Below are 16,079 nucleotides of genomic sequence, written 5' to 3'. Positions count from 1 at the left end.
AAAGGCATCATAAAAGTAAACTTTATGGCACAGCAGTTGTATTGGATTGTATTAGACTGTACAGGTGTAGCTAATAAAGTGGCCAGAGTGCCTATATACATAAGGTATATATACACATAAGGGCTCGTGCAGCAGCGATTACAGTGTTTTCCTTTTCTTGTAGGCAGGCCAACAGGTAACCTTACCCCTGCCCACCCCCAGCCAATCAGCGTGGCTGCCGAACGCACAGACACGCCCCCTTTAAGAAAAGGCGTGACGAGTGTCCGAGAAAAGCCAGGGAGGGAATGGCTGCTGATACAGCGTCAGCAAAAGTTTTTACCAAGTGCCAGCTTGTTGTTGCAGATAAACGGACCTATGTGTGAAACCTTTTGCTACCTTTAACCACGAGAATGGCCTTGAAGACTGTAGGTGTAGCTTTAACCCGTGTGTTACTGGTTAAAGGAAACGGGTGTCCTCCTCTTGCCACAACTTGCCAAGTGAACAAACTGTCCTCCAGATGTGAGGTGACCACGAGTGGAGGGCAAGGCCACGAAAACGGCCAGGGTTGTCGACCGACGCCACACAAGGCGAGCAGAAACACGACTGTACCCGGGGAGCCTTCTTCGCTAGCAGCGCACACATCCACCACTGGCAGTAAGAAGAGACCGCAGGAGCCCCTGGGTGCCACTGGTGTGACTGGGCGGCCGTACTCATCCACCGCCGTCCAAGTGGACCAGAAGACCCACCTGTGGGCTCGGTACAATGAGATGAAACGTCTGGTTCACGGTAAGAAGAGGGACGAGGTCATGCCGCAGTGTTCCGGGTCTCCTCCACAGAGCCAGCTCTTGTCATATGGTCGGGCATATTTTACCTTACCTTTTTTCTGCAGAGGTGGAGGTGTTTAATCACATTTACTCGTGGTACTGTACTGTAAGTGAGCAGCTTTTGTGTACTTTTTGAGTATTAAAGACAGTAATTTTACCTAATTATATCCATTACAGAGAACAAATGATCAGTGACAGATTGTTGGATCTTTCACAATTAAAGCTCAGTCGACAAAGACGTGAAGAGGAACCTTGTTCTACTTTGTTGGTGCTAGTTTTTGTCATTTCCTTTTTTTCTCTCTCTCAATAAAAGATGCACCATGAAAAGTTGCACATGGTTAATGGATGTGACAACCATTTAGACTAAGCAGGCAAAAATGTGGAATAAGTGTGGAAAAAAGGGGAGTATATCAGTGAGTTGGCCTGATGACAAGAACAATGTAAACTCTGCCATCATATGATGTGCTTATTCCACATGTGTCATTTGAGTCTACAGGGTCCTCGCTTCAGTCAGCCCTCGGCAGTTTTGCGGAATGCACCTTTAAACTAATCTAGTGTCAGCCCTGAACTCTCATCATCACTGCATGGAAAAGATCACACCTGACACTGGTCAGGTGTGATACTGGTTTGAAAAAGTAACTTTTACTGCAAGTACATTTTTCATGAGAAACTTTTTACTTTTACTCAAGTACATTTTTACAGCAGTACTTCTACTTCTACTTAAGTAACATGTCAGCAAAGTAACTGTAGTTCTATTTGAGTGGAATTTTGTGGTATTCTTTCCACCACTGTTTTTCTGACTTGACACTCGGGATACTGCGGTTACCCACCCGTGTCATCCTGTCCCTGCTCCCAGAATAAATGCGACATAAAAAAAACCCTTGTTTATCTCTTGACGACATTTTGTTCAGGGATTGTGTTCATCCTCTTTCAAAGTAGGTTAAATCCGACAGATGGCAAATATAGCTGTCAGTTCGTTCCCTCATGCCAAGTGTCCACATGCCTGCAATTAAGTTGCAGCAACTGAATATTGCAGACAATAAATGCACGTGGCAGGAGCAACAAGTCAACAAGTCTGTTAGTTCATCTCTATGCCACAACACTTCAGTATCACAATACAGCAAAATCCAGTCATCTTTCATATCGTGCCATGATCATAAAAGGAACCCAGGTAAAAAAAAAAAACTGACTACGTACTGCAGTAATCAGAGTGACTGGTACCCAGCATGGAGTTCATAGTAAAATTTTGTTTTTTGGGGGGTACGGCTCCATAATAATCAACAGGATCATTTATCATCTGCCATTATCACATCATGATGAAGTCATGATAATGAAGTTACTATGAGAACTTATTCTGTTGTTTACTTCAATAATAATTTTTTTATTTTTATTATTATTTTTTTTTTAAAAAGTAAGTGCTGTCACAAAACCTGTCACTAAAGGAGATCTGGAACAAAAGCAGGGAATTTTATTTGAAAATATTGGGTTCATGCAGTTCAGTATGAACTGCTTTTTAATTATTTAGCATGAGGTTTTACATTGATACAAAGATATGTTTATATACCTATGATTATATTAATTTTGTCCATATGAGACCAGCCCCTGTATGTTATTTCTCTCCCATGGTTTCACTATAGTACTAATATAATTATTTCAGTATAATTAAGTTGTAATTGTAGATATGATATAATATTTGAAGTTTGAAAGAGAATAGTATGGATGGATATTTTGTGTAATAGAGTTGAAGTTACACTAGTGTGAAGGTGGGCCCTGCTGCCCAGCTGCTGCCCCCTCTGGACTGGCTATGGGCCCAGGGCCATGTCCCACTTTCTCCCCTGACCATGCAGTGAAACAGTCCTGTGTTTATGTTCCAGCGAGGGATGCAGAGACAGATTGGGGAACAGCTTGCATAATCATTGTTTAATTTGTGCCTGTTTGTTTACTGTGTGACTGCTGTACTTGCCTAAATAAATAGTTGCCAGGAACAATGATAATGAAATTTAATCACATTTGCATAACAGATAATTAAAGCTATGGGCAGATTCAGTGATTTCTTACCCCACAGTGATGGGGTAAATGTTGCAGTAGTTCTTTGGATTATGTTTACTCTAAAAGTAAATTTACATGCCAGAATTGCACATTGCACAACTTTGACTTCTTTGTAATCCCGTTGTTGCCAGCCTCACAAGATTGAAAGCAGCAGCAGAATTACTCCCCCCATCCCACTGCAGAACTGCTTAATCAACTGGTTCCTAAACTCCTCATGCCCTTTAAGATTAGTGCTGAATTTAAACTTTTGAGTCAAACAGGGCGGATGATCTAACCACTCTCAAATAAGGACAGTGACTCTGGATTGCTTGTTGTTGTCTTAGTTCTGGTTATTCAACATTAGATCTGTGCATGTTGATCTGTGTTGCACTTCTTTAAACTTGATTTTCCCATATCTGCTCTCTCTGGATCAGAGCTGATCCCTCCGGGTGCCTGCAACCTCCTCAACTCCTCCACCATCTATGCCAACAACGAGGTCAGCCTGGCCGAGGTGGACATCTATGGCTTTGACTACGACTACACACTGGCCCTCTATTCTAACACACTCAACACAATGATCTACAATACGGCAAGGACGTTCCTCACTGAGCACTTCAAGGTGTGTTCTAGAGAGTATTAACTAACTGTTTACTACTTACTAACCCTAAGCACATTGGAACAGCATTTAGATTCTGACTACTTAACCCCTTTTTTCCTCTCTTGCTTGACAGTATCCTGAAGCTATTCACAAATATGACTACATTCCCAATTTTGCTGCTCGGGGTCTTCACTATGACATCCAAAAGGTGAACAATAAAAATCAAGCCCCTCTTTGGAAACAAGAGTGACTGAGTGCAGTGGGAGAAATGTTGAGTGTAACTGCTTTTTCCTCCACCCTTAAGGGTCTTCTGATGAAGATAGATGCGTTCCATTACATTCAGCCAGGAACTGTTTATCGGTGAGGGTTGATGCTGTGTTTTGTGTCACAGTCCTAGAACAGGAGTAACGCTTGGAATCAATGCAGTGTAGCCAAATGCAGTGTAGCCAAAAATTATGTGAGTTTTAATTACTACTTTTTATTCTTTTTGCCACAGTGTTTCCCTGAAACCTGCCCTTGCTGCTGAAAGCAAAATATCAATATATTTATGTTGTGTGATAATGTTGCTTCAGTGTATCGGGCTCTAGTTCATTCATTCCTCCCTGGTGTCTCTAGGGGCCTGAGTCCAGTGCCAGACGACGAGGTCCTTCAGCTCTACGGGGGGACTCACCATGTCCCTCTGCAGCAGGACAGCGGCTTCTATGGAAAGGTAATAATAATAGCTGTTTCTTAGTTGTTATTTTTGTTTAAATATAGTTGCACAGAGGTACTGGAGTAGTGGATTGTAACTAAAGATAGATTGATTAATGAGTTGGCCGGTAAACAAAAAATGTCTTCAGACACATCTGCATGCAGCCTTGTCACTTTGGCTGCTGTGGAACAAAGTTAGCGCTCCCCCTTATCTCCTGATAAATGTTGCTCTAAGTCCAGGAACATTTTACTCATTTTTCATTCATACAGTTTTTTACAAAGTTTAGTTTTTGATTACCTATTGACATTTAATTGGTTGACAGTTTTTTTTATTTAAAATAAGTACACTGCAGACCGAGTGCAAATTTACTTAAGCAAACAGACATAGGAGACAATAACATCAGTGGTAAATAAATGTTAATTTAAGGTAATTTTATTTCTCATTTGTTATTATTAAATTGATGATTTATATTAGATGCAAAAAAAACCAAAAAAAAACAATATGATATTGGCATTATATATCAGCCATCAGCTGCCCTGCCCTCTAAATATCAGCATTGGCATTGGCCACAGAAAATCCCATATCAGTCGACCACTAATTGTAACATGAAATACTCAATAATCAATCATGCAGATGTGTCTGATCCAATCGATCAGGTTAGCTGTGAGCAGACTTGGGCAGAAAAAATACGCCTTTGGCTTTGAATAAATTATTAACAACTTTTATGAACCTTGATGCAGTTGTTAATGTAGCATGAAATTGAATGGACAGAACTATCTGATATTATTAAAACTGTTTTTTACTTACATCTGCAAATCCATATTATTATCATAAAACATATTATTATTATAGCACATTACATAAATACTCCTTTTGTGTAATTTTGTGTGAATATGTCTGCTCTTTGTGAAATGTATTTTAAAAAACATAGTTACATCTTGCGTAAAGGTAGTTTCCAGTTTTGGCAGATGGAGAAGAGATTGTTTTAACTCTGATCTGTGCACATCTGTCATAATCTTATTCAACAACTGTCCAACCAGTTGGGGATTAAATGTGTTGCTGTCAGGTGTCTTATGTAAGTCCTGTGATTGAATGTTGTAATCTCAGCTGTTCCCATGCCGTCATGAGTGAACTGGAAGGCAATTTTCTAACCCCAATAGAGCTGACTCCAAGTACCCCGTGTCCAACAAAATATTTACTTCTTGCTGCAAGCTGCACTCAATGAATCTTAAAAAAAAATCTCTATTGAGTCTGACAATCACACAGGTAATTTGATCTCTTTGCTAATTAGGAACTGTAGACTTTGATGTTTTATTTGGGCTCAAATAGTTTTTGGTCCATTGGGTCTTTCCTGCAGCGTGAAGTATGCCTCTCCAAACTCTAATCCTCTGTGAAAAACAGTCCTATCCAAAATCATTTTGGTGTGACATTTGTCTCAATTAGGGATTAGCATTGTTCTCAGGGCAGTGACTCAGTGGGAACTTGTTTCACTGAAAAGAAAATGGTTCCAAATATTGAGCTTCATAATTAGGAAGTGGTTCACAGGGGGATAGAGGTATGTGTTCATTCTACAAATTCTCAGACATTTACCACGCTCCTTTTGAAAAGGCCAAAATAAATTTCAAGCTGTTGAAATATTTTCCAACAGGGACCAAAGGTGAAGCAGTTCATGGATATCTTCTCCCTTCCAGAGATGACCCTTTTGGCTGTAGCTAATGATTTCTTTATCTCTAATGACATTGAATACGATCCAGTTCACCTCTACAAAGATGTCTCGGTGAGTATACCCACTGACTCGACCAATATTTTTAATTTCACACCATATAAAGTTCTTTCCTTGCCCTCCAGCTCATGCTGGGCTTAGTTTGTTTGACTGTTTTCGCAAAGTGTGATTCTTTAGCAGGATGCTCAGGCATCTGTTTACATCAGAAAGCGTGCAGTGGATTCACATGGGTAGAAATAACTGCTCTCTCTTGGTCCTGGCGTGAGAAGGTTTTTAGTTACAGGACATCCCAGTGTGTCCATTACTATATTCATCTTAATGTCCGTCAGAGGTTGGGCACAGACCACCCCAACTTTTGCTTATAAGCTTGTAATTTTCCACATTTCCCTGCAGTAGGTGGTCATATCGACCCAGAACGAATACCATGTAAAAACTGAGAGAGCACAGATAGACAGTAGACAGCATAAAACTGTTATACCTGTGTAACACTGATTTACTCCCCAGGATGCGGTTAGTATGGTTCACATCAAAGGCTGCATGTACAAATGGATCATGGAAGATATGGGTGAGAAATCCATTTCTTATCATGCCAATGCATCATGCAAAATTGCCAAAAGGTTGTAATTTGATGGTCTAGATGTCTGATAAAGAGCTATGGCTTGAACCTCACATCATATTGGTGGCAATAAATCCACTTTGAGAGCAACAAACATAGTGTACGGACTTTTTTTCTCATCCCATGAGCCAACATGGTTCTCATTGTTGCCTGACTCACAGATAGATGTGGTTTTTCCAAGATTTTTGTCAGTTGAGTCTAAACGCTCTCACTTCAGTTAACCTTCAGCAGTTTTGCAGAGTGCACATTTAAGCCAGTACATAGCTGCACGTACTTTGATTTTACCATTCTACTTTATACTGAGAAGTGTGTTTTCGCTTTTTTTTTTTTTTAACTAATCTCCACAGAGAAGCTCATTCTGAGAGGAGAGGAGACCTATGCTGTATTGCATCAACTGGTCAGTCAGGGGAAGAAATTATTCCTCATTACCAACAGCCCCTTCAACTTTGTGTAAGTGGGTCTGTGAGAGAAACCCATGCCTAAAAGGGTGAAGGCAAACAATGCTGTTACAGTCTGTTACATTTATGTGTTTTTTTTCTTGGCCTGCAGGGATAAAGGGATGAAATTCATGGTGGGAAAAAATTGGAGGGACTTCTTCGATGTGGTCATCGTACAGGCAGACAAACCTCACTTCTTCACTGACTGTGTCAAGTGAGTGTTTTTGTGGTAAAAGATGCCAACCTCATCATGTAATTTAAAAAAAAAAAAAGTTCGATTCAAACCTTATTTGAAAGCAAAACATGCTAAGTTCATGCCGGTGTCTTGATTTGAAGTTTGAAATGTGGCTCCATTTTGTCATCTCCAATATGACAGACCTTTCAGACGGTTGGATGAAAATGGCGACCTTCTGTGGGAGAAGATAAACAGTTTGGAGAAAGGACATATCTACAAGCAGGTAAGCACAAACTGCTGACAAACACCCAAGATTTGCTGTACCACTCACATTAAACTACATGCATTGTTTGCAGTTTCTTGTCTTGCCAAAGTCATGGTATGCACACTAAACAGGAAATCACATATTTTCCAAAAGAGGAACTACAAAATCCCACTCTTGCAAAAGCAACATAACAACTGCCTGATTTTCTTACAGTCCATGATTGGATATTTCTGTGTATCATTTTCAAAACGTGACAAAATGAAACATGTTTAATAACGCTGACATTTCAGTTTGAAGAGCAGGTCAGACTGCCCCTTTGACCTGCTCTGACTTAATGTTCCTTAGTGCAGTTGATGTAGTTGAACCACTTGATGCAGTGCAGTCTCAAGGATCCCCATCTGATAAGATTTAGTTATTCCATAAATATGTAAACTGCAGATTGGCAGATTAATTGTGAAGTGTGTGAAACCTATGAACAGAATCGTCATTCTTACAAATTCTTTCATTGGGCTAACTTCTAGTCAGTGAAAAAATACAGAAATTAAAATATTCCCCGTTTTTCTGAGGACCTACTGGAACACTCTCAAGGTCCCCTGCAGGTTGAGAACCACTGGTTTAGTGAGTACTACACACAACAAGTTGAGCCAACACAGGCGTTTTATCTTAGACCTGAAAAACGTGTGGGACAGTGAAATCAGCTGTTAAGTAGTGCCTGCCCTAAATTCTCTGTTTTAAAGCTACATGTTGCCTTATGTTTGGGTCACACCCACCACCTCATCGCCGGCTTATGTGTCTTTAATACCATCTAATACTTGTTTTAACAACTGTTTTGTTATGTGGTTTTCTTCTTGTGGTGTTTCAGGGGAACCTGTTTGAATTCCTGAGACTGACTGGCTGGAGAGGATCCAGGGTCCTGTACTTTGGCGATCATCTTTATAGTGACTTAGCCGTAAGTGTCAAAGCACATTGATCGTTATTATAAATCACAATTATTAGTCCTCATGATCTCAATATCATATTTCTTTTACTGCACTTCATGCATCTCTTAAATACAATATGTCACAGTTTTCAAATATAATTAAAATTCTCCATGAAACGAAAACATTGCTGATATGGCAACCTCCTACCATCAACTGTGAAAACGAAAATTACAATACGATTATGCATGAGTAATCGTGCCACCCAAGAATGGAGGCCTACTTGCACACCTACACATAGATACAAACAGATGGACGCACTGTCCTCAAAGATGCCATATTATTTCTAAAAAAAAAATATATATATATATATATATATATATATATATATATATATCAAGATTTATATATATATATATATATATATATATATATATATATATATGCATTCTGTCACAAGCTCAAAGGGTTTTATGTAGTGTATCAGCAAGGACCGATTTTTGTGCTTCAAGGATGAGTGAGCCTCTGGTAGCTTGGTGAAGAAACATTTTGTTCATGCCAGTATATATTTTTGTTGCTTCTTAGACACAGTGGAAATGTGGAAATATGTGGCCTGAGATGGTTCAGTGGTTAAATCACTCACCTCAGGAAACACATGTGTGGCCTTGGGTTGAATTTCCCCAGAGCTTTCCCATGTGTGTCTCCTTTTAGATAAAGATATGTAAATATGTAATGGCTCCTTTCAGAGCACGGTAGGGTACACTCATCATTGTACAGGCTGTTATTCATGCTCTAACAAGCACCTCAGAAGAGCACTGTACAGTCAATGGACTCTGATGTTCACATTATAACACACGGCTGGATTTTACAATACACATATACTGTATTTGTGTGATGAAAGCACTTTTTATTGTTTCGGTAGGACTTGATGTTGCGACATGGCTGGCGCACAGCAGCCATAGTGCCTGAGCTGGAGCAGGAAACCAAAGTGGTTAGCACAGAGCAGTATGCCCTGACTCTCACCTGGCTACAGGCTCTTACAGGCCTGCTGGAACGCCTGCAGGTGAGAAAGGACTCACACCCACCATGTCCTGACTGGTTCAGTCAAATGAGTAAAACTCTGAAGCAGTTACATTTTGTGTATTTAATTTGTCCAGGTGAGAACAGTGCCATTTGAACTCAGGTGGCACCAAACAACTGAACCAAATCACCTGAAAACGCATGTTTCAGTCTTCTTACAAGCAGAATACAGCACAGTTATGAGTGAAACACAGTCTGAACCAAGCAAAGGATTTGACCCCAAAACCCAATTATTTATGAATAGAAGAAGGGCTTTGACATCTGATAACAAGCAATTCCTTGCAAAGCCTCACCAAACAAAATAACATGAGGTCAAACTGCAGTCGAAACTGATGTTCATCTGCTGTTTCCACATGTGTTCATACCTGGTATGTACACAGGTTGGCAAAACTCTGCCCAATGCACAAGGCACATTTGAATCCATGTGACTACTGTTGACAAGCCTTAGGTCACATGTGCCAGTGTAGAGGGAACCTAGGCACTTAAAATGCAAACATGCACTAAAGTAAACTTGTCAACTCTGGTTCAGAACAAAGCAAACAAATTGTAGTTATGATCACACAGAAGTATGAGTGAATACTCTTATCTCCCGTCTACATTTAAAAGTTTGTTTTAGTATGAGATTGCACCTTCATTTGTTTACACTATTATGCTCTTTTATAATTCAGATGCATCGAGACACAGAGTCAAAACAGGTTTTGCAGGAGTGGCTTAAGGAGCGAGAGGAGCTCCGGTGAGTGACTCTAAATGCATAGCCATCTTTTTAAATCCAGTTTAATCGTTTGATTGTACAGATAAGCCACGTTAAAGCACATCATGATATTGTTTTGTCTCCCAGGCTGATGACAAAGAACCTGTTCAACCCTCAGTTTGGTAGCATCTTCAGAACATGTCACAACCCCACCTACTTCTCCAGACGCCTGTGTCGCTTCTCAGATATCTACATGGCCTCCCTCAGCTGTCTCCTGAACTATGACCTCTCGTACACTTTTTACCCTCGCCGCACCCCTCTGCAGCACGAGGCGCCTCTCTGGATGGATCAGCTCTGCACCGGCTGCATGAAGACCCCTTTTCTTGAGGAGATGTCCCATATACGATGAGAGCAACCATTGCACTCTTCTCATGGACTTATTAGGACTTTATATATTAGGCCAGGCGAACACTTTAGGTTGCTCAGTGAGTGAGCAATGTTTCCTCTGTATTCATTTAGGAGTGCTGCGCTCACTACAGCCAGGAAATTAACCACCATGCTTCGACCTATATACCCTGTGAATTCACTAGAGGGCGCTGTAGCTTTAATGCAGTTCTAGAGTTCTCACCCGATCACCTCATAGCATTAGATTATAAGACATCTCTCAGCTCTAAAAAGTCCATGCACACATACTGTAGGCTACACAGATGAGCTGGAAACGCACAATAAAACCTAGCATATCCTCAGTGTTGTTGATGCCTGTTACCGACCCTCCTGTATGCTTGAGATGTTCATGTTGTAATGATGAGCAACGCATCAAATTAAACATGTTAACATGACTGAAAATGGAGCAGTGTAACCTAGTTGTGTGGAAATCTGGTCTAACTAAGTGTGACTCATTTCAACGTGACTAAATTGTGCCAGAATGAGGCGGGTCTGTGGGACATGTTTCCTCTGTCAAATGCTCCTCAAACTCCTCTCATTGGTCGCTCGGTCGCTAGGCAGCGCATCCTCCATTCATCAGCACTGTACTCAGCACCACTAAGTCTCTCCAGCTGCCTGCCCGAAGACAACAGCCACGGTACTGTACTCTGTGCATGCTGCAGCCTCAAGTTTGGCGGGGAGGGTAATGTACACATAGAATGATTATTTATCCGTGTAGTTGAAACTAAGTGGAAATTGGTGCAAAAAGACCCGTTGAGCTGTGTTGGCCAAGTTTTGTTTTGCTGCGGTGACAGTCCTGTGCAGGAATCAGTCGTGACGTGTGCAGGTTTTTCACAGCAGGGTTGTACGGGGCTGCCCACGTTAGGTGAATGACGTTTGATATCCAAGTGCATGGAGTGAATGAGGATTTCACACAGCGCATTCCGAGTACAAGTACTGCACTGGTGTGGTGTTAAAGCCGTCTTTCTCACACACGTTGCATGCACTTCGCTTAAAAACATGCATGTCCAAAGAAAATGGAAATCTGTGGGACAGCTCTTTGCACAAACAAGTGTCTTTAGTTGTGAAACAAATGGGTTTAACTGTTTTACTTTAAGGTAGCACCAGCTTGTGCACCCATTGTTAATTTTCTTGAATTATTGGTATTATTGCACAGCAGCGATACGTTGACACTCCTTTTGTAAAGTTTTGCTATTATTGCTGGACTTTAACCTCTACATGCTGCATGGATTGACTTTCTCTGTGGCTCAGATGAAAACAAACTGGACACTCTTCCCATCAGATGTCAGTGACTATTTGTATGGCTGTATATCACCAACCCTTTCTAGATAAAATATATGTTCATTCTTTGGGCACCTTGAAGAAATAAAGACAGAGAAAATGAAAAAGGAGAAGTTAAAGCTGGCCCATGTCCTGACATCTGCTTGGGCTGTTTTCCAAAATTGTAGGTAGAAAAGGTTCATGAAGGGCAGAAAATAGCTGGCACCCTGTGACACTCATTACATAGTTTTACAGATCAGTGCACATTTTATGACAGCTTGGCATTTTCTCCTAATCTAAACTGTGTAGGTAATATTGATCCCTATTTGTGGTTACAACTGCAATTAGGCTGGCCTCCTTTTCTGCTGGGCCCCTGCAGGGCTTCCTGTTTGCTCAGCCAAAGCCCTGGGTATGTGCTGTGTGACCCTCCAGCATAGGTAATAAACTGCTCCACTTGTCCCATCACGGCCTTTGTGGCCAAACTCTTTCTTGAATGCATATTGCATCTTATATTAGGTGTTGTTCTGTCTGTTGTTTGGAATAAAATCCAACCTTGAGTTTTTTGTATAATCTCTAACGGAAACACTTGGAAGTCAGGCCTCCACTAGTTGGGGATCTCTTTTTGTTGTGGATTTAAACAAATTAGACACTGTTACTCCATCAAAAGTTTTTTTAGGACTGACTTACTGTACAAATGCAGCTATATATAGCTATACATAGCGATATACTATTTGAGGTCACTGAACAAAAATGACAGAGAATATTATTTTTCTCTCTTAGCAACATAGTGATTTTTCTGAAAGTGTGGAAATCTATTGTCTTTGGTTTACTCTTGTATTTTCAAGATAAACATGACTCTTGGAATTTGATTTCAGTACAGGGTAAAGTTCCCTGATATCAATATCTTAATTTAGCCTGGTATCCAGTGCCAGTATTAGTATCGGTGTACAGTAGCTATTGATTCTTCGTGGCAGGGAATAATTTAAAACAGCCTCTGAGCTGAAAGCGCTTAATGGCATAGAGCAGCTTGTTGCTTTTTTTTTAAAAAAAAAAATATACATTGTTACTTGAATGCCCTGTGCACTCTTTGAAAGTGCTGCATCTGTGTAGCTGTGGGGCGAGCTGGTGTTTCTACCCATTTCATGGCTTCCTTCCCCACAGGGAACAAGTCTACACCTGAGCTACAGAGGCTGCCTATATGAACTTCCTTTTGTATGAACTGACCTCTTTAGATGTGTTGTGTTTTTAGGAACAAACAATGTGGACAAATAAGCCTTCAACTTCAGTTTATTCAGGAAAAAAAGAGTTGGACTATTGCAGAACCAGCACATATGCTAGATCAAACATGATGAAATAGAGCTATAGTGTAGATAGTATCCTCAGTTAGTTTGTAGACATGCATGCAGGGGAATGTCTAAAATGTAGTAACTGCACACGTTGTAGTTTCTGAAATCTGTTCCATGTCAGCCACAGCTGTTTCATTCTCACCTCAAGCCGTCCTGAATTTCCCCAGCTACAGCAGTCATCCTATTATGTTTCTTTCTTTGCTTTCATCCATCCACTTTCCCCTCTTCCATCCCTGCGCTCCTTCATTTCCTCACCTCTAAGTCTCTCCAGTCCCAATCCATCTCCCGCCCCCCTTCCCTTCATCTCGTTTATGCTTCCGGTTGAGTGCGTCTGTGTCTGTCACTGTGCTGACAGTGAGAGGCTGTGCGCTCAGAGGGCGATGCACTCTGACAGCCATTCCCCCCCAAACAGCAGCTTCTTCTATTATTAAATATAATGGGACCTTTTACTTTTACAGCTCGGCAACATTAGCATCCTCAGCACAGTGTTCGAAGATTTCCCCGTTGCCTATGATGCCCCTTCATCTGCCTTGAAAAAGTCAAACAATAGAGAGGAAGCCCACAGAGAAAACATAGCCTTTAGTTGTTTGTTTTATTATCATATCATATTCTTGTCCCTCTGCAAAAGTATTACAAAACCACAACATTTTTGTTTATTCATGAGCTTAGTGTTCATTTTGGCTTAACGACAAAGAAAAAGCAGATGGGCCGGGATCGGTGGGCTCGCTGTGGACAGGTGGCCTTGGTAGTCTCAGTCTCAGACATAACACACACAGTTGGGGAAGATGAGCAGTGCAGAGATGCCTCAGGCCAGCAGCTAATTGGCCCCTGCCAACCTCCTGGGACCTGGAACAGTCAGGGACAGGGGCAGTTTGTATAAACTGTTGTTTTATCATCAGTCACATCTGATTATGATAGGCAACTAGTCTGTGTGATTTGATTAGGCCTAGTTGTTTTTTGTAGCTCATCCATCTTTAGGTTTAATGTGAAGCTAATAAGTCATATTAATCAGGCTAACTTATTTGAGCTTATTTGCTTTGAGTTGTTATGAGCATTCAGTACTGATTGGTCATTGGCTACATAGTTTATTCCATCAGCTGCATCAGTGTGTCGTTTTGCTGGATCTACAGTGTCATGGAGCTGAAAATTAGGAAAAGTAAGTCTTTCATTAGGTGTTTTCATTCATGATTAATTCCCTTCACATTCATATTTCATATAATTCAAGACTACTGCAATAATGGTGATGTAGATAATGGAAATCAACCCTTAATCAACAATTGATCGCATTTCAAATTATTTTAAAGTCATGTCCTGATATATTGATTTGTGTATTTTGCTACTCTCTACTTTCAGTTGGCATTGCACATTAGTGATCCAACCCCTAGCCAGCCTTTACATTTGCTCCTCTCAATACTCAGTGTCAGTTTCTTTCTTGGGGGCAAAAAACTCCTTTCATGCAAAGGAAATGATGCATTTTGTGTTTCCTGCAACAGCAACAGACATAGCCACCATAGCTGAACAGAAAAAGAAAAGAATGTCATCTACAGAAACATCAACAGCATGAAGCCATTATCAACAGAAGATTTAAGGTAAAAACAAACAAACAAACAAACAAACAAACAAACAAAAACATCAGGGTGCTGACAACACTGTTTGATTAACAGGTGATCTCTGGGACATGTGGACATGTGGTACTCCTGGTACTGATACTATATTTTGAAAAGGGCTATATAAAGATTAACAATTAACTATTAATTATCTAATTAATTAGCTGAGCCGTGATTTAAAAAAAAAAAACTGTTATTAAAGTGCTTGTGAAAGTGACTGTATTGTAACAGGAATTAGGATAAATGACTGTACATCACTCCAATAAGTGGCCCATAAATTGCATCAAAGAAGCAGAGGAAAGCCTCTGAACTTCATCCAGTCAGTCTCCATATAAGCTTTGCCAGCTTTCCCATGGATTATTTATGTGCCAGTTTATGTGAGGCCACCGGCCCGAGACACTCAGCCCTTTCATCATCATACATGTACGATGTCCCTGCTGCTACGTGTCAACGATGCAAGCCTAGAAAGATGCACTCTTTGGGGCTGTGAGAGTGCAATTTCCTTTCTGCTGCTCTCTTGCCCTCTGTCTTGCACTGTAGTTTGATGTATAATATGTTAATGAACCCATTCTAAATTACAGCCCTGTCTGTGATGTCTCAAATACAGCCCTGTGCTGTAATTACCATGGTCAATGGCTCGCTCAGGGATGAGAGGCTACAGTGAATGGCTCTCGGAGGTGAAGGCACACTGTGTCATTGTGAGACTGCAGGGAGCAATGTGAGTGATAGCAACATGTAGAGAAAGGTTTAATAATGAAGGTGACTGGACAACAGATATTTTAATGAGCAACTTGATTATGCATGAGTATTTTTTTTTCTGTTTAACTCGCTCACCCTTCCTCTGCTTCATTTAAGTGACTGCATTGTATTTTCATAGTCCTAGCGGTGATATCTTAATTACAGAGCTTCACCAGTACCTTTGTAGATGTCACAGCCTCAGCAAACAATATTTAGAGTCTGACGTTGATACTTAAGGCCTTTTTTTAGAAATTGGGTGCATCAATATCCTTCCTGCTGAATTATTCATTTCCAGGCCACATTTGTCTGCTTTCTCTCCTCAGTGGAGATGTCAACTGGACCACAGCAAGCAGCTTATTAGAGCTGGAGTATACTGTCTTTTTGATGGGCTTTGAATGAGTCATCCACTTTTAGCCTCTGTATTCGTGAGGCTATTATATTTAATATAAGTTGTCTTTGTGCTACTGCTGCCCATTCAGTAGTACCTACCTGTGTATACACGCCAAAGCACTTTATATTTGGATAGGTTTACTCAGCCTTATACCTTACATCCACTCTTTGATGTCAGCCTTATTAACATTTAGATAAAGTGTCTTATCATCGCTCTAGTACGCTGGGCGCAGGGTTCCATGGCTTAGGCTTTTATTTATCTCTCTTTGA

The 16,079-nt window shown here is 40.7% G+C and overlaps 1 protein-coding gene across 1 annotated transcript; it reads left to right on the top strand.

The window, feature by feature from the left end:
• Nucleotides 1–270: 270 nt before the first annotated feature.
• nt5dc2 (5'-nucleotidase domain containing 2) lies at nucleotides 271–10,874 on the top strand. The gene is made up of 14 exons (XM_030056807.1): nucleotides 271–765; nucleotides 3,266–3,450; nucleotides 3,563–3,637; nucleotides 3,734–3,789; nucleotides 4,045–4,138; nucleotides 5,769–5,897; nucleotides 6,348–6,408; nucleotides 6,807–6,909; nucleotides 7,009–7,110; nucleotides 7,273–7,354; nucleotides 8,199–8,285; nucleotides 9,176–9,316; nucleotides 10,002–10,066; nucleotides 10,172–10,874. Exons 1-14 carry the CDS (start codon nucleotides 390–392, stop codon nucleotides 10,431–10,433), a joined length of 1,818 nt encoding a protein of 605 aa, XP_029912667.1. The 5' UTR covers nucleotides 271–389; the 3' UTR covers nucleotides 10,434–10,874.
• The last annotated feature ends 5,205 nt before the right edge of the window (nucleotides 10,875–16,079 follow it).

This window comes from Myripristis murdjan, chromosome 7 (assembly GCF_902150065.1).
Source record: "Myripristis murdjan chromosome 7, fMyrMur1.1, whole genome shotgun sequence".
In the NCBI taxonomy this organism is placed as follows: domain Eukaryota; kingdom Metazoa; phylum Chordata; class Actinopteri; order Holocentriformes; family Holocentridae; genus Myripristis; species Myripristis murdjan.
Note: the sequence above shows the minus strand (reverse complement) of the source record. Positions and strands in the feature narration are given on the sequence as shown.

Excerpts from the sequence above, each read along its gene's own strand:
- nt5dc2 (XM_030056807.1), top strand. The coding sequence starts at position 390 with ATGGCCTTGAAGACTGTAGGTGTAGCTTTAACCCGTGTGTTACTGGTT. Across the intron at positions 4,139-5,768 it reads ACAGCGGCTTCTATGGAAAG|GGACCAAAGGTGAAGCAGTT; the intron begins GTAATAATAATA and ends ATTTTCCAACAG. Across the intron at positions 6,910-7,008 it reads AACAGCCCCTTCAACTTTGT|GGATAAAGGGATGAAATTCA; the intron begins GTAAGTGGGTCT and ends CTTGGCCTGCAG.